The following is a 22,233-nucleotide window of genomic DNA, read 5'->3' as shown; positions in this document are numbered from 1 at the left end:
AGAATGGTTTGGATGCAGCTCAAAACAACTATTTAGAGCTACTGCCTCAAAAATTAAAATAGCTATGATGATTGCCAACCTCCGTAGCGGAGATGGCACCTGAAGAAGAAGAAGATAGCTTGATATAATTTGGACATTGTAATAGTAACACAAGCTGCGTTAAAGTACACGAAACAGTAGTTCGTGGCATTCTATACCGAATTCCGTTTTTCTAGTATTTTCGTGATGAATGGTATGCGATCAGTGGTAAATTTGTGATATAAGAGAAATAGTTCTGTAATTGTCGCACTTACGAAAGCTGCCTTTTTGTTTTATTGCTGATTATAGGGTGCGTCCAATCGGTAGACCATTGCCTGTAATACTATATTTGATTGCGAAGATGATGAAGTCTTACGTCGTTTTCTAATATATCTGGTTCTTTTTCCATTTCTTCTAAGTTAAGGTGTTACGTTTCAAGTGTTGGTCTTTTTTATACCTATAGATCCTGGTAGTATGATCTCCACGTATATTCTCTATTTGTTTTCAGATTTCCCGTGTGGTCTTCGACAGTCCAAGTTCTGGCTCGAAAGTCCCTTGCTATGTACCTATCGTATTTTTCGAAACAGGTCTCTTGGCTGGTTGTTTGTTTTGATCGGGGTTCTCAATTTCCTTGCATATATTGTTGTTTGTCAGCCTTGCATCTCCGATTTATTTCTTTGTTGAGGTTTCTTAAATTATTTTTTTTTTCTTCTTTCTGTCTGCACACCAATTTGACAAAGATATGTTCTATTATCAATTATTTGAAATGTGTCATCTATTATTCAGTGATTTCTCTTTATAGAATGATGTTTTTATAGGATGTCCGTTTATCACGTGCTTTAAGTTTAAGCTTTATTTTAACTACAAGAATATGATTTTATCTACACATCGCCCAGGGTAGGTTCTCCCCGTTTGGACTGATGATTTCCAGTGAGTATTAGTTAAGATGTAATCGATTTGATTTCTACCTATTTCCAGGACTTTTTTAAGTATAGAGTATGTGTTGCTTCAATCATATGCTGATTCTAATAGAGTATTTGTTGGTAATATCCTGGAATTAAAGAACTGATTTTTGTAATCTTAGTGAAATCTAAATGGCTACACCAGTGAAATTCTGGATCCCGTTATCAGATAATGAGGCATAATTACCATTTTACGTTTTAAAATGGCCTTTTCCTAGCCAGTGTGTTTCAGCTAGTTCAGCGATTTCAATGTTGTATTGTGTAAGCTCTCTTTCAATAATTGCTAGTTTGCCAGTTTGTTTTTAGTCTTTGCACTTTTCATGTACCGACATTTACCTGTGTATCTCAGTTGTAACTTATGTAGACCAGTAGCTGCATTTTCACAAGATGATTGGTCATTAACAGTCGTGTTAATGGCTAGGAAGCCAGGAATCTTTATCGACCTTCCAGTGTAGGATGTGGGATGGGTAGGCATAAAGTGGGATTTAATGGAATAAGAAGTTGTACCAGTTTGTTCCTGCTACCCCAACCCGCTTGAAGCACAAAGGACTTAAACAAGGTGACACGTTTGAATGCCAAATCTTCGACATAGCCTTAAACAAGATCATTCGAGATCTTCTAATAGCTGTGGCACAACAGACGATGATGATCATCAGTTGTTAGCTCCTCCATCAAGTTCACAATCATTTAATAGATAACTGTCGACTTATATCAACATCAACAATATTTGAAATTGAGTACGTAATTTACTAGTCCATTCTTCTTTGTCTAATATATTTTATTTAAGGTCTCTAGCTCCCGCAGTTCTGTCCTATTTTGTTTATTGTGCCAGTACCACATTTCCTAGGCCGTATCAACGATTACTCCCAGGAGTAATCAAAGCAGATTAATGAATGAAATCACATTACGCGTACAATGTAATGTATCGCTTTACAATACACTTCAGATATTTCTATAAGAATAATATTACACAGAAAAAACAAAAAATATTTTATTAACATTCGGCTTGTGGAATATATCATAATTAGATATAATCATCACATTTTGTTGTTCACTATTTACAAAATTAAGATTTCTACAATATTCCTGAAAAAGTAACTAAACATTTAAACGTTTTGGTGTATTTGTATCACACTTACTGTTATTCATTTTAGAGGATACAAATCAGATTTTCCTCAAAGTGACGCCCGTGTTTTTAGAATTTGATTCAAGTGCTATTGAAACCGAATATAAGAATAGTAAATTTTCCCTTCCATGTCATTATTGAATTATTCACCAAAAAAAACTTTAAAGCATAACCATAAACTGTATCGGAAATAAATTATTTCAGTAATAAATAATAATTGACAATTAATAATAAAATGCTTTTAGATTAGTAGAGAGTTTCATAAAATCTTTCCAGATAATTTAAGAAATGTAACAAATTATAAACATTTGGTTTCAAGGAAAAGAGTTGCGTGAGTATAAAAAGGTTGTATGTAGATTTCCTAACCTACGTTTAAAATGTTTAGTCATTTAATGACAGTAGCATGACAGGAAAACTGTATATACGTAAAACTTTTATACAAATTTATTATTTAATTTAATGTATAATTAAGTTTCTTCATCTTCTGCCATCATTTGTTCAATAAGACGTTTTCTTTCTTCGGCTTGTCGCAATTTGGTTAAAGTAATACTTTCAAAATCTGATTCTTTTACCAAAGAGCTCCCTTCTAGGTTCTTTTGAGGTGGGCCACCCAACCATTCTAATTTTAAAGGATTGTGAGGCAGTCCCACTTCCAAATCTACGGCCATTTCCTAAAATCAAACAATAGAATCACTTTAACAACTGGTTAAAAAAAGAAAAAATGGACGGACATGAACTGGCTAACAGGACCACAGATAATAAAAATAATAGGAATAAGAATAGGAATAATCAAACAAAGGAAGGTTAAGATCATGGATGAAAACTAAATTAAGAACAAAAATAAAGTAAAAATAAAACCAGATGTAAAAGCACAGAGGACTTGATTATATGGGTACCAATTGTGACGTTTTAATTTCATCAAGTTGAAAATCTTTTACGAGACTGTATTTTCAGTTACTCCTCTGTCTAGATATTGTTTTTTATCGGTTTGGGATAAAGTATTCATAATTTACCATGCGTACTTGCTCGGTTCTCTTTTAATTTAGTCCACTTGAGAGCGATTTTACATAATCACTTTTAAAATTTTATTAGTTTTGGTCATAATTAAAGATAAAAGTGGTAAGATTTTCTCATGAGAATCGATACTAGAAAACTGTATATCCCTACCCAAAAATGAATTAGCTTTGGCTCACTTATAAAAGAGACAAAATCCAATTTCATTCTCACAGAGTCTGTGGAGAGAAGGCGATATAATTTCGAACTCTATAGACTTTTTGGTGATGAAGATATCATAAAAACCATCGAAGATGGGTGGGTCACGTTATGCGGATGGATGAAAGTAATCCTTCTAAAATAACCATGCTAAATAGGCCGGTAGGAAGAAAAAAATGGGGCGACCTAAACTCAGATATCTGTTCGATATGCAGGACAATTTAAGGAAGATTGTAATATGTAAGGGGATGGAGAAGACAGATACTTGGCAAGGAAGGAAATGTTTTGACACAGTCATAAATAGAAAGCGAAAAGTATTGTGTTGAAACACATTTCTAACAGAAGACATATTTCAAGCAATTATGATGGTTTATATACTACTAACAAAAAATTAAGTGATATAAGGTGAAAAATAGAAAATAATTGGGAAAAATGGTTGCAGTAATAATGGATGCAGTAATACTTACAGCAGCAGCTTTCTCTTTAAATTCAACTAATGCACTCCCTTTTTTCTTTGGTGACATTACTAATGCCTGGATGTCTCCATACTACAAAATAAAATTTATGTTTACAAGACTACAGTCATTTAAAATTTGCTTAAATAATTATTCAAATGAAAAACAAAAAGGAAATATGATTCTTTTATTAGATATTACATATGTATATTACATTTGCATTATATCTATTCCATTTTATCCTTAACATCTTTTTTTGTGTTTAATTCCATACAGAAAAGAATATCTTTTGTAATAAAATTAATATGTGGTTGCACATAGATACACACCTCTACTTGTACAATATTTATAATTTAAAATACATCTTTCCCAAAATGGTGATTGCACTTTACCCAAGAACGCTCGCACCCCGGTCGTTTTGCCGCCAAATGCCCCGCAAATGACTTGTTTCTCCACAAGTCTTATTATTTAAAGTTAAAGTGTTGATCTATGCACATCTGACGCATTGAATGGCGAGCATTCTAACGTACGTAAAAAATTATTAACATATTTTGCAAACAATTATTGAAATTGTTAAATAATAGTTTTAATTAGGATGAAAATAATATTTCAGAATAATAGATCCGTACGAAGTAGAAGTCGCAGGCGTACACGAGAAATTATCATCAAACGAAGAGGAAGTTGGAGACGATTCAGACCCTGAAGAATATTTTCTGGAAGGAAAGCGACCACAACACAGAATCTGAGCAGTCTGACTATGATGACGATGATAATATTGAAGATTTTTATTCTTACGACGAAGTTCCGTTGACCCAGCGCCTTGAAAATTATGTAGGCAAGTCTGGAACACTGTGGTTTCAAAAATCCACCCTGAACTATGCCTCTATAAACAAATCCTGCCAATATTATACGATTTTATGGAGGTTCCACAAACACTGCAAAGTTCACGACAAGTTCACTAGCTTCGTGGAAGTTATTTTTTCCCGATGACCTTATAGAGGAACTAGTCTTATATACGAATATAAAAATTCAGAATTTTTAAGACATTTTTACACAAGAAAGGGGTGCCAAAGAAATTGATGTCATTGAAATGAAAGCATTCTTAGGACTACTATATTTAGCCTGTGTTTCACGAGCTTTTCACCTAAATCTTTCGGATTTATGAGCCACTGAAGGCAACGGTATGGAATATTTTCGGTGCATAATATCGTTGTCCAGGTTCCAGTTTATTATGTGTTACATAAGACTCGATAATATTGAGAACCGAAAGATTCGGAAATGTTCTGACAAATCAGCAAAAGAATTTGTAAAAAGATGCCAAAAAAATTATACAATAGGACCGGAAACTATGATCAACGAAATGTTTTTCGAAGGCGATGTAGTTTCCATTAATATATAAAGAGTAAACCTGCGAAAAGAAGTGGGGTTTAGAACTCAATACACAAAAAACAAAATATCTCCCAATAGGCGCAGAACTATCCAACATTCAGATGGACACAACCGAAATTGCATTCTGCACTGAATATACCTACCTAGGAATTGATTTCGACACCACAGGCACAGACAATAGGGAAATTAGAAAACGAATAACCCAGGCCCGTAGAACAATTGGATGCCTTAACGGAGTTCTTTGGAGCTCAGAAATTGGTAAAAGACGAAAATACAATATTTATGAATCTCTCATAAAAACCAGCTTAACCTATGGTACAGAGACATGGAGACTAACAGAAAGCAATAAAAGAAAACTCGAAGCAACAGAAATGGATGTATTTAGACGATCACTTCGAATATCTAGAGCAGACAGAATTAGAAACGATGAAATAAGAAATAGGATGGGGGTAGATGGATCACTGGCAACAGACATAGAAAGGAAACAACTTATATGGTATGGCCATGTTCAAAGAATGCCAGAAACAAGACTACCGAAAATCGCCATGAAATGGATACCACCAAATCGTAAGAAACGAGGAAGACCAAAAAGAACATGGAAGGAGGGAATAACAAAGGCAATGAGCTCCCGAGACTTGACCGAAGAACAATGGAATGATAGAAATTCGTGGAAATTAGGCATCGGACAACGACGCAAGACGTTTTGAAACCGATATATATATATATACCTGCGCGATATGGAATTAAAATTTTCTCGCTTGCAGATTCTCAAACTTACCACACTCTGAATATGAAAATGTATGCAGGGAAGCAAGCTGAGGGCCCATTTCCGCTAGATAATAAATAGTGCTGCAAGTGTTGTCAAACAGTTGATGGAACCAATTATGTGGTCTGGTTGCAACATAACCATGGATAATTGATGTACTTCAGTAGATTTAGTTCAAGATTTACTTCAAAAATATTTGACTGTTGTTTGAACCATCCAGAAAAACAAGAGAGAACTACCACCAGAATTCGTCAGCTCCAAAATAAAGAAGTGAACAGCACTAATTGTGGATTTACAAATAACATAACTTTACTATCATATGTATTGATGCGCCATAATGGACAAGTTCACAACGATGTCACCAAAAACCGGAAATAATATTGTACTACAATAAAAGAAGGGGTGGTGTTGAAGCAGTATATGAAATGAAAGGTATATATTCCGTTTCACGTAACACCGCGAGAGGGCCGCTAAAATTGTTTTCTTGTTATTGAATATTGTGGGAATAAATAGTCAAATTATATTTGAGTTCAATATGAAAGCAAATCTACACCAACTGTTCTTTTTGAGAACTTTTGTCAAATAATTATGTACTGAACAAATGCATAGACAGCTGACAATGGATATTCCTCTACAAATTAAAAGCAATATTCATAGTATGCTAAAAATTAGTAAACCAGCAACCCCTAGAGCATGTAGTATCGTAGGAAGGTGTGAATACTGTACCTCAAAGAAAACAGAAAAACATAAAATAGCATTTAATTTACATATTATTTTTAACCTGCTAAAACAAGAGAACTTTTTTAAATATTGTTTAATTTTGCATTGTATCATTCACAATAAAGTTATTTTTTGAAAAATAATGTATTAATGTTTTAGTCAGTTTAAAGTCTGTCAAAACAACCAACCGTGAGTATTGATGGAACTTTTTAGGCGCAAGCTGTCTCGGGTTAACAGCTTTCCAGACATGAGAGTAATGGAAGTTGTCAGTCTCTTTGGTCTTTTCATGTCCTAGATTTCAACTCCACAAGGTTTTCTGTTTGGGATCACATGAAAATTATTGTTTACTATAAAATACTAGATATATATTAAAAGTAATGGAAGTAATGGAATTCAGGGAGCTGCTGATAGTATCAGTCACTTATTTTTTTGTAAGAAAATTTTTGTTTAATGGTGTAAAATTGAAGTGAGTGGTAGCCATATATATCACCTTTCTTGGGAGATGTGTTTTTATGTTTTTATTTGCCTATTTTGTAAAGGTGTAAAATATATCTGAATATATCGACTGCTAAATGTTGAAACCTCATAAGTCAACATTCACAACTTTTTAGAATAGTGGAAAAACTTCCGATGTTTAGAACATATATTTTCTTTCTTAGTCATAAATTAAATTATTACTTGGAAAAAACATGCCAAAATATATTTTTCATGAATCTGTGGTTTAGCTAGAACATTCGAAACAATATTTTCAACCCAAATCCTCACAAATTTAAAAATGGCTAATTTTTGACTTATGAGGTTTTGACATTTAACTGTCGATATACAAATATTTGACCACTGGTTATGCCAAATTTTTATATTTTCCTCAGAAGACTTTGCAGGTAAAATAATTCTTATACTTTGTCAATTATTCTATATAGATATAACAAATTAATATGTCAAAAGCTACTTTATCAAGCTATTATGCATGAAATATATATGAGTAATTATATACAAATATGTGACTGCCAGTTATGCAAAATATTAATTTTTCCTCATAAGAAGCTACTGGTAAAACAATGCTTATATGTTGTAAATGTTCATATACAGATATAACAATTAATATTTCAAAAGCTGTGCACACACCATTTCCCCCAGACCTCTACCCCACTTCCATATCTACTACTAACCACCAAAATGACTAAGAGTATAAATAATATACATATGAAGAGTATATCCCAATTATTTATGTAGTAATAATAAATATTGTTCAGATTCCTTACTCTCCGTCTGTATTGCAAATTAGCTGTGTATTTGTAAATATAATGTATTAACTGTAACATTTTACATGTTAACAAAGGGTTGGGTTTCTTATTAAGACCTTCTTGGATAGATGGTAAAATCTAATATTCTCACAGAGAAAAAATAAAGAACCAAAAGACAGTAGAAAATCATTAAGAAAACAATTTACACAGATATACTTACTTTGGATAAAAATCTTGTTAACATTTCTTGGTTGTATCCTCCATTGCTACTGTCACTTTTATCAGCTGACCATTTTATTTTTATCCTGTGTTTAGACCCATCCCAGTACTGTGGATTGGATTTTTCTTTCTGTAGCTGCTGCTTTACTATTTCTATTTCCTCCTGCACTTGCTTTGATCCTTCTTTTCTTAATCTCTCTATTTCAGCCTAAAGTCAACAAACAATTACCAAACAAATAATATGTGTAATTACTAATACCTTTACAATCACATTAAAAACTAAAATAATAAAGGACTCCATTTGTTAAAAATGAAACTAAATACTATTATGTAGTCATTGGCTATGAGATGGCCATTGGCTGGTTATGGGTATTTTTTGTAACCATACGCAGAGAATGGATACTGTATAACAAGTATAAGGAATCATAATGTACAGGTGATACACATTATACAACAAAAATAAAGATAAGTTAGGCTTTAGTTTAGTGTGAAATTACTTATATGGTAGGGATAGAAATATTAAACCAATTACCTTTAATAGCTCATCAGCACTTTTTTGTTTTGATCCCTGTTTTTCTCTATATTCTAAGTCTTCTTTCAATTTCCTCCTCTTGCTGTCCAACTCTTTATGTCTCAGAGCAGCCTCTTTTTTAGCTTTCAGTACTCTGTCATAGGCAGCTCTTGCTGACTCGTCAGTTAAGATTTCTAATGCCTTGGATAATTCATGAAACTTTTTTACAGCATTTGGATCATCTGGATTTTTATCTGGATGGCATTGTAAGGCTTGTTTTCTGTATGCTTTTTTTATCTGGAAAATGTTAATAAATAATTTATTGGAATAATTTTTCAACTGCAAACCAAAATAATATTTAGAGACTTACAGGGACTTACAATGGTACTAAAGATTATGTAAGAGGTAGTAAATGGTAGTTTGTTTTGTTCCCAAAAGTACAAGTTCTGAATAATTTGTGGTAAAAATTACAAACGAATTTTACTCAAAGTAGAATAAAGGGATTCATTATTAGGATAACAACATAGTGATATAGATAGGAATACTAAAGAACTTTGTTTGTTTATTTGTAGAATAATTATTCAATACAATATATTAACTAATATATGTAACTTTGTCCAAAATAATTAATTAATATTTACCTCTGATATCGAACTGCCGATATCAATACTTAGCATTTCATACAAATCCATTTCTTCAATTTTTACGTCTCCCATATTAAATCCTGCTATTTTTATTCTATTAAATTTCAAATGTTTATGTACTTGCAATAACAAACTGTAATATAACCTACAAATGTTAAATCGTCGAATGTCGACAAATGAAAACAAGTCATTCCACGGCACATATAACTCTCGATGGTTGCCGTTGTAGCAAAATGTTTGGCATTCTCTTATTTTTCTTGCCATTTTCTCTTTCGAAAAAAGAAGATTTAATCTTCTTCTTGTGGATAGTTATTATGAAATAAAAAAATTAAATTTACTTCTTTTGCATTTTTGTTATTAAAAAATTCCTAAAATATATAAAAGTTAAAAGTATTAAATAGAATATCATAATGTGAAGTGGTTCTTAAAATGATTTTTGTGGAAAGTTTAAGTTGCATATTATTTTATATGGGATTAAACCACAATTATTGATTGTAATTATTACATTTTTTATTTGTTTTTTCACATTTCGATTTTCAATCCGATAATCGTTTTCAAAAAACCTTTAAAATAAAAATTATAATTATATCATTTATCATGATGTAAGCGGTGATGTAAGTGTTCACTAATCAGATTACAGATTAAGTAATTGATAAAGTAATGTTTACTTAATACTTAAAGACTAAGTAATATATAATTTACATTTTTAAGGTTTTTATAATATATCGTTTAAATAATATTTGTGCAATCGCGCAATGTATAAAAATTTAGGGATGAATAATTCCATATGTTCCTGGCTATATGATAATATCGACAAAGTCACATTTCCCCCTTATTACGATTGATTCAATAACCAATAACCAAGATTTGTTTTAAAGTTTAAACAAGACAGTAAAGTAAGAGTACATGATATAAATTACTTTAAAATTATACCTTATACTAAAGTTTAATTGCTTAAAAGTATTTTTTGTTATATTTATTGACGATCAGTATCTTCAAAATGTCAAAGATGGAGGGAGTTTAAATAATTGGCGGTTGTTTTTTGGAGGGAAATAAACACCTACTAATTTTCTCTAATTGTGGCATTTGCTTTAGGATAGTGTTGTAGACGTGTAGTTAGACGTGATTTAATAAAATTTTAATAATTGCCAAGATTCGTAAAACTATTACATTTTATAATGTTGCACCACTAAGGAACATATGAATAAGATTAAGAATATAATTGCTAAAATGGCCCAGTCTCCCATATCCCGAGGTAATAACAGCCGTCCCTTTACAGTAGTTGTGGAAGGGAATGTTGGTAGCGGGAAAACTACATTTTTGGAACACTTTAACAAAAATGAAAATGTTGCTGTGTTTGCAGAACCTATAGATATGTGGAGAAACTGCAGTGGATATAATTTATTGGTTAGTATATATTTTAAATTTTAAGTATTTCTTATATCTGTACACATTTAGACGCTTCATTTAAGATAATTTGCTTATGCACTAATACCCAATTATCACCTTAATTTAGTAATAACTCAAAAAGGGGTTTTTATGTACAAAATTTAGATTTTTAGCTTAAAGTTTGGAACATGTTTCTAATAAGCACTTATTATTAATTATTGATTTCATATCCTTATTTTCCCTCCAGGATTTAATGTATAAGGATCCAAAAAAGTGGAGCTTTACCTTCCAGTCATATGTGCAGCTTACCATGTTAGGACTACATCAGAAAAAGATACATCAGCCAGTAAAGCTAATGGAGAGGTCGTTATATAGTGCAAGGTATTGTTTTGTAGAAAAAATGTCCAGGGATGGTTTAATGCCACCTGCTTCAGTGGCAGTCATTGATGAATGGTTTAAATACGTAACAGCAACAGATGATGCTCAAATTGATCTTATTGTGTATCTAAGAACCTCTCCTGAGATTGCATATGAGAGGATCTTAAAACGTAATAGGTCAGAGGAGAAGACTGTTGCATTTGAATATATCAAAGCCCTGCATGAGATACATGATGATTGGCTTTATAATAAAACATTACATAATTGTAGGGCTCCTGTTATTGTTCTAAATGCTGATCTGGATAGATCAGTTATTGAGGAAGAGTATGAAAAGTATGAGTCTCATATTCTTAATAAAAAACCTGTAGGAGTTAAGATAAATTAAAGATATGTAAGTGAAGGATAAAATGTAAGGGTTTTTCATTTATACTGTGTGATATTACTCAAGGTCATAACATTAAAAGCAGAGGTCATGATAATAATGTTAGAGAAATTAGAAAATTAGAGAAGTTAACTAGAAAATTGGTTCCAAATTGGCACCATTGTTTGTGTTACTAAGAACCTTAATTAATTGCTGTATTTTACAGCAAATTCACAGTGTTTATATACTATTTGAAATTATTTTTAATTATTAAATTACAAAGTAGTTTTAATTATTTTATATGCATTTATTAATCATTCATGTTTATGTGATGTGATTTTCTTGAAATTTGAAGTAGTATGTTCACATTGTGTATCAGTTTGTGACAAGTTTTTACAGTAGAATCTATGGCCTGAATCAAATAGAACCCTGGTGTTCCACAGTTTATTCAAAATTGTTCATACCCTTTTCTCATTATAAAAAATAAATTATGCAAGTTGTAAACATACAAATAATCATTTCAGATTGATTGGTCAACTAGAGATGTGTAAGAAAAACTGTTAAAAAAATACATTTTTAATATAAAATTGGCTGCTTAGTCTTATAGTTGTGCCAGAATTTGAACTAAATGATTCAAAATGAAGTCAGAAATGTAGATATTTTACTATTTGAAACAGTATTTTAGATTCTTATAAATTTTGTGTAAAAATATGTGCTTTGAGATGATTGCCCTTTCGATATGGTTAAAATTTCACTGGAAAACAAAAAAGTCTGTTGATCTCAGAAAGTCTAGATATTTTAAATAAATTTAATCAACATTTTTCCTATAACTTTTAGTAAATTGGTGGTTTTTTTTGTAAAATATTGAAATCTGTATTTAATAACTAATTATATAAAAAATTTCCAATTTTCAGTGCAATTTTTTGGTATTTTTATGTAGTAAAAAAATTGTTTAAAATTCAAATTTTCAATTTATACATTTATTTTTATACTCTATTCGCTGAACCCAGTCCCCAACTATGTAGTAAATTGAGTAATTAATGCTGTGTCATTTTGGTCTAATTTTTAGCTCCAACTAATTAACCAAGCAACAAGCCAGTATTAATTTTAATTTAAAAGTAAAAAATATTGCCACCAAATTAAAACTGCAACAATTAAAACAAAGGTTTTCTACTAACACTGAATCTTCCTATAGTGTTAATTTCAGAAGTTTCATTAACATTCTGTAGGGTTTTAGGAAGACATACAGCAATAGATGTTATAGTAGCACGCTTTGCACATTTAACGGCATACTGTGGTATCATTGGAACACATCTGCTATGCCGTCATCTTGGTAAGTACGCATCAGATTTAAAGCAGAGCGTTTATCTTCTAGCACCACAATGGCAGAAGTTAAAATGCATTGCCTATTGAAGCTTAATACTAATCAAAATTGCATACTTACTTTGGATATTTTAACTTCAGACGAGAAGCGGCAAAAAACTGTTTGTGTTAACGTGCGTTATAATAGTTCAACACTCAACAAATCACACTTTCTGTTACAGACTTATCTGTGGAACTAATAAGTGTTTGTATCTGTACCATTGCAAATAAACACTGTCTATGCAGCCGATATCGTTCGACAGGAAACGATTTACAAATTACACGTGGTGTGCCATCAAAGGCAGCATGCCATAATAGGCATATTTCCCCTAACAAGAGGCTATTATTTTTTGTTATAAATTTAATTGTTTAAGCATTTAATATATTTCAAATTTCACATAGTAATATGAAAAAACCCTAATTTTATAACTCAAACCTTAAAAAAACTTATAAAAAATCATATTTTTTTAAATACATATTATGCTTATGCCAAATTTTCAATGCATTCAAAAGTTTAAAAAACATTAGTTTGGATTTGAGAGCATTTTATGGGAGTGTAAATAGTGGTATTTTATTAGGTGTAAATTTATCATATTTTTTAAAAATTGAAGAAACCGTGGTAAAATAACATACATATTTTGTAAACATTTAAATTCCATATAAAAAATGAATATTTGTGACCAGTAAAATTAATTTACCAAATTTTTGGCTTGATGTTATGTTAGCACAAACTTTTTGCCCTATTTCCTAATTTAGGGAATTATATTGGTTTAAGAAATTAAACCATAGTTTCCTTGTACTTCAATTTATTTTCGTAAATTAGTCTTTAAATATTCACCAAAATTACAATTCTTATTGTATTAGAGTGAGTGATCAAATTATTAAAACCACCCCATCAAATTTTACTTTTTGTATAATGGTATGTAATTAAGCTATAAAACATATTTTTGTGCTTAATTATATTGCATATGTAATTTAGAACCTTATAAAGTTTACAAATATTAAAAAAAATGATTAATTGATGAAGTAAATAATATTGCGATCTCTGGGTGATGCCTAGAACTTATTAGATAGTTACTAAACTACTTTTTTGTTCTATCAAATTGCATTTTGTGTGTCTTTACCAGCAATATGTAATGAAATTACAATGTGAAGCTGGAACATAAAAAATACCATTATCTAGCTCCTTCAAATTAGTACCTGTAGTTATTTTAGTCGTTTTATATTATATTACAGTAATGATAAAATCAGTATTTAGAAATTAAGCATTTATTTTCAGTATAACTTACGAGATATATCTTCAAAAATTGGACTAAATTTAAATTGTCATAATTTACTTTAAGATATACAAAATTACCAATGGATATTGACACATAAATTTGCTGTTATCCCAAAATACACACAATATACATCACATCTCATGTTATTTTCATTAAACTTGGCAATATTACTGCAGTACTCGATCGTTCCACTAAAATAATGGAAGAAATTATTGTTCTATGTATCGAAACTATGATCACATAGTCTGGGATAAGCAATTCATTTCTTGTAACTTAAATTCTAGAACTTCACGAAGTAAATAATGTATTGAATAAATTGATCCAACGGATTATCAATGAACCCGACAGAATTTGAAATTTGTCTTCATAATTTTATTTACTTCGTAGTGAAGCTTGTATTTCTCTTCAAAATTTTAAATAATTTTGGTATTCAAGATCTATTGAGTATCATCATCATCCAGCCTCAAGAGTCCACTGCTGAACATAGGCCTCTTCCTCATGTTTCCAACCCCCTCTATCTTGCGCCGCTCTTATCCAGTTTTTATTGAGTCTTCTTAAATCGTCAGTCCATCTTGTAGGTGGTCGACCGACGCTTCTCTTGTCTTCCCTTGGCCTCCATTCCAATAACTTCTTTGTCCATCGCCCATCTCTCATTCTGGCTATGTGTCCTGCCCATCTACATTTTAGTCTGGCTATCTTCTCGATGATGTCAGTCACTCCGGTTCTTCTCCTGATGTCTTCGTTGGTTATTCTGTCTCGCAGAGTTATTCCTAACATGGACCGCTCCATTCTTCTCTGCGTGACTCTCAGTTTGGTAGCTGCTGCTTTTGTTAAGGTAAGTGTTTTTGCTCCGTACGTCAAGACTGATCAAATACCTTTCTCTTTAGGCATGTGGGCAGCTCACTTTTAAAAGTTTCTCTCAGTTTTCCAAATGCTGCCCACCCAAGGCCGATTCTTCTCTTCAGTTCATGAGTCTGGTTATCCCTGCCAATCATAATTTCATGTCCCAGTTATTTATATCTATCTATGAGTTTTATTTCTTTCCCACCAATACTGATGTTCTGGTTGGGTACCAAATTGGTCATGATTTTTGTTTTCGAGATATTTATATTTAAACCTACATTTTCTGTAGCCACAACGAGTTCCTGTACCATTTCTCTTGCCATACCTAGATCTTCAGCTATTATAAGTATATCATCGGCGAAACGTAAGTTGTTTAGATATTCTCCATCTATTTTTATTCCTTTTGTCATCCAATCCAAATTCTTAAAAGCATGTTCTAGCACCGTATTAAAAAGTTTAGGTGACATTGGGTCTCCTTGTCTAACCCCCGTTCTATTTTTATGCGATTACTGTTAGTATGTAATCTGACAGTGGTTGTTGCCTGCAGGTATATTTTGTATAATAATTTAGTATATCTATAATCTAGCCTGCATTCTTTAAGCGCCTGTAATATTTTGCTTAGCTCAACTGTGTCAAAGGCTTTATGAAAATCGATAAATATTAGAACTAGAGGTTTATTGTATTCCACTGCTTTCTCTATTAGGGTTTTTATACTTTGTAGATGGTCATTTGTTCCGTAACTTTTTCGGAATCCTGCCTGTTCCCTTGGTTGATAAGTCTCTAATTTTCTTTCCATTCTCTTAACTAGTATTCGCGTAAACAACCTATATATATATATATATATATATATATATATATATATATATATATATATATATATATGGCTGAGGAGGCTAATCGGTCTGTAATTCTCTAAATTTGCTTTGTCTCCTGCTTTGTGTAATAGAATCATAGCGTTGTTCCAGTCTCTTGGAATATTGGCGCTGTGAAGGCAGATATTGAAAAGTTGTTTAATTTTTTCAAGTAATACATCCCCTCTAATTTTTAGTGCTTCTGATACTATTCCATCTTCACCCGGGGTTCGATTATTTTTCATTTTCTTCAGGGCTTCTTTGATTTCTGATTTTGTTATATTGGGCATTAAATCTGATCCTTGGTTTAATACCCCAGTTTTTAGTGTAATTGGAGGTTCCGTATTGTTATCTTTTTTTCTTGATCTATATAAGTATATCTATTGAGTAGATCTATTGAGTATATCAAGAGTTAATCTATGTACCTACCATGTTTCAAAACTCTCGAGAACTTTTTCTTAAGAAAATATCGAGGCGGACATACTCAACGATTACAAATCATTAACAATGTTTTCAACCATCCTTGACCACTTTGTTGCATTTTTTATTAGATCAAGTTATTTAGCTGTTTGTAAAATACAATGCACTTTGAATACTTGTAATTTTTTATGACGAAAATATTGAAAGTAAATATTTGATTTCAATTAGTAGAATAGACATGTCTAAAAAAATTTTCCAAAGAGATAGTTGCACTTTTTTGTCCTATAAAATATAATTTATAAACTAAATTGTTGTTTTTTTTACAATATCCAAGATTTTAATGCAGTTTTACTACACAGTATTCATGTATAAATTGATACTCAAAAATTAATGTCCATGAGGTGGCGCATAGAATAATATTGTAGCGTGTTTAAATAAAACGAGCGGTTCGAATTTATATACATATATTTATTTATAACTTTACAGTTCGGTAGTATCTTAACAACCCAACTCACTCCTAACAACGTTACATATATATAATAAAGTTACTTTTCGAGAACATTCTGGCGTTGTCCCACCTCTAATTGTCTCCCGTCCGAAAGACGGGCGCTATTGACAAGCCGATTCTTACGTTTTCTAGATTCGTCCTTCTAAGAATTATGACGTATCGGAGATGGGCTATTTCGTTACACTGCTCCCCTCTTAAATCTGATTGTCCCGATCAGCAACTCTATATGTAGGCACAGGATGGCGGAATCTACAGGACTCTCCAGCTCTGCATGAACCCTTTAGAAAGAAATAACAGTCTACTGACTTTGAAGGATACGATCTCATCGGGTTAATGCAACACACAGTAATTCGTACGCCGGTTTCTCGGAAGATCACTTCAAGCATGCTTCTGACAATCTTCCAGTCCAGATTATCTAGTGCATGGCCTATTTTGGGTAAGGCCAAATTCTTGATGTCGTAATTGCACACAATTTTCTTCAAATTAGTTAGAGCACGCCATATATCCTCGTAGCTTGCCCTGTCTGTATACGACTTCCTGGTCACCATATACAGCAAAGATCGAGAACCATCTTCTAATCTCAGTACTCTTCCAACTTTAGGCTGCTGGTTTTTTAACTCGTCCAAACGACCGAATTTCTTATAAAATACGGATGAGATTCCTTTAGTCATCTCAAGATCTTGGGCAACACAGTGGGCTAGAGAGACGTTATGCGGAACACAAAAAAGATCCTGCTGAACTTCTGTGGTCACGCCGAATCTAGCACTCTTTCTTTCTGCGTAATTTGACATAAATTCATTAAAGCTTGGTCGCCGGTCATCTTTGATCTTATGTTGAAGGGTACGTGCTTCTTCTGTTTCATTTGAACCAGCATATGGTGCAAGACGATTTATGTGAACTACTTTTGGTTTACCTTTCGGCAACTTCTTAATTCGGTATATTACGTCATTTATTTTCTTTTTAATTTCATACGGACCTTCCCATTGTCTTTGCAGTTTGGGAGACAAGCCTCGACGACGTTGTGGATTATAAAGCCAAACAAGATCACCTACTTCATAGCTTCCACTCTTGCATCGAGAATCATATTTATTTCCATCATTCGTCTCTGGAAGTGGACCTCCAATGTCGATTGCTACTCTTTCCATAGGACTACCAACATTGTACTGTTTCATGGGTGCCCTCTTTTTACCAACTGGACCATTACTGGTTGCACACAGTTCACATTTCCGGCACCATCTTCTTACATCATCTTTACAGTTCACCCAATAGAACCGTTCTCGAACCTTTTGCAGAGTCTTCGTAATACCAAAGTGTCCACCTGATGAACCGTCATGCAACTGACGTAAAACTTCTGACACTTTACTTTTAGGTACAATCAACTGAAGCTTAGTTTCTGTACCATCATCGTTCTCAAAGGTTCTATACAGAAGATCATCTTTCAGCACTAGGCAATTCCATTGGCTCCAGTAACACTTGACTTCTGGACTACATGCACTAATGTCTTGCCAAGAAGGTCTTCCACTTCGACGCATCCAATCCAATACTCTTTTTATACATGGATCATCTGCTTGAGCGTCTTGTAGCTGTTGAGGCTGCCATTGATCATTAATGACGGCGGTTCGTCTCACGGGGCAAAGTCGTTCTTCTAATTCAAGACAATGATTACGATTTGCACTGTATGCCCGTCTTGACTGAGCATCATCATTTGAATGACTCTTTCCAGCCCTGTGTTCCATTTGTTCTAGCTTTCTGACTGTTGTATTATTTTCTTGCAATTTACGGCGAATGTGACCTACGTCGCCATCATTCGAACATCTGGTTTCGTGTCTCTTCGGCATCATGTTGCGAACTACTTTCCGTACGATTTCCTCCAGACGTTTCTCGTTTTGTTCGTCGCTCTCTTCAGAGGTTCGTACTCGATAGCTCCGTGAAACTTGACTAGCTGTTTCATGTTCCAAGGCAATAGCGAGCGCTTCATCTAAAACTTTTGGTCTTGCTAGTCGTAAAGCTTTCTGTAGTTCAATGTCTCTTAACCCATTGACGAAGGCATCTACAGCGATTTCTTCCAAAACGTTGTCTGGTGCCTCTGGATAGGCCAACAGCGCTATACGAGCAATATTTGCTTCAAATTCTTGCAAACTCTCACTTGCTCGTTGGATTCTACTTCTTATTTGTACTTTGTAGACTGGTTGTAGATGGGCATCTCCGTAACGTTTATCTAGTCGAGTGAACAAGGTCTGGTAACATTTTTCTTGACCCTTAGGAATTGATCTTAGGATATCCGCAGCATCACCTCGTAAAGCAGCAGTCAAGGAAACAGCTTTTTCTTGTTCTGTCCAATGATTGGCTGTCGCAATAGCTTCAAATTGTCTAAGGTATATGGACCAAGAGGACTTTCCATCAAATGGTGGCAATTTGAATCTCATATGATGTGTCATTTCGTCTCTCGGTGATTCTTTTTTCACTACCGGATCTAAGGCTACCGTATTAACTGGTGGTAGCACTTTTGTGTTACTTATCATGGTCTCTAATTGTTTGATCTTCTCTTCTACTTTATCGAATGTTCTTGAGACTTCTTCAAATTTCTCATTGTTTTGAATACATATTTCTTTAATTATTTGTGAAGTCTCGTCGAATCTTCTAAATACATTTTCGAATGTTTCATCGAATCTTTTGGGAACATTCTCTAATTTATTATCATCTCTTTTAGAAGATTCTTCTATCATTTGAGAGACGTTTTCAAATTTCTTATCATTTTTTCTGAAACTCTCTTCGATCTTCATTAAAACTGCTTCTTCTGCTGACTGAAAATGGAATGTCTCTGGGTCATCTCCATTCTTGTTAAGAATATTCTTCAGTCGTTCTTGGAGGATCTTCTTGGACCCGCTGCAATCTTCATCGCGTTCTTCTAGCTGCTCACGCAACTGTTTTACTGAGAGTTGTACTAGCAGCATCTTTGGTCAGGCACGCGTACTTTTTAAAATGTTCAAAAGTCTTTTTCAAAAGTCACTGCTGAATTTATTTTTAAACAAATCAATTATCCTCACACCGTGACACCATTGTAGCGTGTTTAAATAAAACGAGCGGTTCGAATTTATATACATATATTTATTTATAACTTTACAGTTCGGTAGTATCTTAACAACCCAACTCACTCCTAACAACGTTACATATATATAATAAAGTTACTTTTCGAGAACATTCTGGCGTTGTCCCACCTCTAATTGTCTCCCGTCCGAAAGACGGGCGCTATTGACAAGCCGATTCTTACGTTTTCTAGATTCGTCCTTCTAAGAATTATGACGTATCGGAGATGGGCTATTTCGTTACAATATGTAAAAAGGATCCAAAAATTCACCTTCTTTCAACCCAGTTGTTTTAAATCTTGCAAAATATATCATTTATGGACAACGCATACTTCAACATACCACAAGAAACTAACAGAACTTACATTGTGTGAGTTTCAGATCACAAGAAGAAACATGTTTAAGTGTCACCGTTGCGGAGGTTGACATTCATCACGGCCACTTTCGAAGCAGTACTTTTGAGTTGTTTCGACCTCTAACCATACCAGTTTCTAGGGTTTTTCAACCGAGATATTAATTTTTTTCCCACATTCCTGCGCTTTATTCTGCCTTGGATTATGAGCCTCAAGATGCCGTATTTTTATTATCCACACAATGTCAGAAAAAATTTAAATAAAGTAGCCATGTAATTGTTATTTTCTAATTGATTCTATGAATTACTTAATTAATAAGTTAGTTAACAAAGAAAAAAAAATGATCATATACGGGTTATAAAAACGCTAATAGAAAAGTGTACAGAGTATAACAAGCCTATCTTTCTTATATTCGTAGATCATGAAAAGGCGTTTGGTACTATAGATCATCTTAAAATGCTTCGAGCATTGGCTGACTGCCGCATTGACTACCGATATATCGCATTGATTAAAAGTATTTACGAAACTGGTACAGCTTGTGTCCGCCTTCATGAAGATATCAAGAAGTTTCGAATAGAACGTGGAATTAGACATAGTGATACTATCTCCCCTAAATTGTTTACAGCTGTTCTTGTATGTTCAAGCAAATGGAACGAGAGGATAACATGGGAATTAATATAAATGGGGAAGATCTGAACCACCTAAGATTTGCCGATGACATCGTTTTAATATCTGATAGAGTTGATAAAGCTACAAAAATGCTACACACGCTCTATAAAGTGTCAAAAACAATTGGTCTTAAAATTAACACCTCAAAGACAAAATTTATGACCAACCTTGTAGTCAGCGGTAAAATTCTGATTGAGAGCCATAGCATCGATCAAGTAATAGCTTACAAGTATCTAGGGCATGAGATTCGCTTAGGCCGAGATAATCAGACAACTCAAATACAAAGAAGGATCGGTCTCACATGGGCTGCCTTTGGTAGATTGAATAACATTTTCAAGTCTGTTATCCCAGTTTGTTTAAAAAGAAAGGTTTTTTCTCTGACAAAAAGAACAATAGATAAAATAAGAGTTACACAATGCGCTATGGAAAGATCAATATTAGGTATTACCATCAGAGATAAAGTACCAAACCTAGAAATAAGAAGAAGAACAGGAGTCACAGATGCAGTGGAAAAAATAGCCATGGCCTTGGGCCGGACATGATGACAGATGGACCAGAAAGATTCTGGAATGGCGACCAAGGCAAGAGGAATATCGAAGCAGAGGACGACCACCGACTAGATGGACGGATGATATCAAGCGCATCACCACAAACTGGATGCAAGAATCACAAGATAGGAATAGGTGGAAAATTTTACGGGAGGCCTACGTTCAGCAGTGGACAAGTATAGGCTAATTGATGATGATGATAACAAAACCAGTCGGTTAAACCTTAAGAAAAACTCGAACACTTTTATTGGAGTTGCAACAATAATTAACATGACATTAACAAAACATAAATATTATTTTTATAAAAAAAAACAACTAAAAAAATTATTCTAAATAATTAAATTATAATTTAGGACATTTTTAAAAAAATCTAACCAATTAAATGTTAGAACAAACCAATTGTGGGCTAAACAAAATCAGAATCGATCAACTAAAGCAAGTCTCATTGCATTCATTCAGCCTGATTTGGCTGTACCCGACTACAGAGTTAAAAAAAGTTTTCTTGCATTTCCTCAGAAATAAAAATCCAAAGGTGCTAAATCTGGTGATCTAGGGGGACATTTTATTGTTCCTCGTGTAGAAATTGTCCAGAAAATTTTTGTTCCAAATAATTTGTAACTTCGACTGCATTATGTGCTGCGCAGCCATCCTGTTGAAACAAGACATCGTTGAAGTTCACCCAAGGTTTCGAACTGCTTGAATAATCTGATTGTGCAATAAATCTAGATACTTACGTCCATTCAGATTTCCCGTAATAAAAAATGGACCCATTATATTATCGTTGTAAGGTCCAGTCCACAAATTTAATTTCTTTGGGTATTGTGTCTTCACAGCAATACTCAAATGTTTATTTTCCCTGGACCAATAGCGGACGACAGATGGATTATGGCGTTTACGGATTGTGAATGACGATTCATCG

General features: G+C 33.1%; 2 protein-coding genes across 2 annotated transcripts; one reads left to right on the top strand and one right to left on the bottom strand.

Moving 5' to 3' along the window:
* Nucleotides 1-1,958: 1,958 nt before the first annotated feature.
* Nucleotides 1,959-9,462, bottom strand: LOC140437459 (dnaJ homolog subfamily C member 17). Its single transcript, XM_072526999.1, has 5 exons — nt 9,264-9,462; nt 8,644-8,919; nt 8,113-8,319; nt 3,786-3,866; nt 1,959-2,777 (listed from the first exon to the last, which is right to left on the bottom strand). The coding sequence occupies exons 1-5, from the start codon at nt 9,336-9,338 to the stop codon at nt 2,574-2,576; spliced, it is 843 nt and encodes a 280-aa protein (XP_072383100.1). The 5' UTR covers nt 9,339-9,462; the 3' UTR covers nt 1,959-2,573.
* Nucleotides 9,463-10,016: 554 nt separating this feature from the next.
* LOC140437458 (deoxynucleoside kinase-like) lies at nt 10,017-16,458 on the top strand. Its single transcript, XM_072526997.1, has 2 exons — nt 10,017-10,673; nt 10,903-16,458. The coding sequence occupies exons 1-2, from the start codon at nt 10,467-10,469 to the stop codon at nt 11,416-11,418; spliced, it is 723 nt and encodes a 240-aa protein (XP_072383098.1). The 5' UTR covers nt 10,017-10,466; the 3' UTR covers nt 11,419-16,458.
* The last annotated feature ends 5,775 nt before the right edge of the window (nt 16,459-22,233 follow it).

Source organism: Diabrotica undecimpunctata, chromosome 3 (assembly GCF_040954645.1).
Source record: "Diabrotica undecimpunctata isolate CICGRU chromosome 3, icDiaUnde3, whole genome shotgun sequence".
Classification (NCBI taxonomy): domain Eukaryota; kingdom Metazoa; phylum Arthropoda; class Insecta; order Coleoptera; family Chrysomelidae; genus Diabrotica; species Diabrotica undecimpunctata.
The sequence above is the reverse complement of the archived record's forward strand: the minus strand, read 5'-3'. Positions and strand labels throughout refer to the sequence as shown.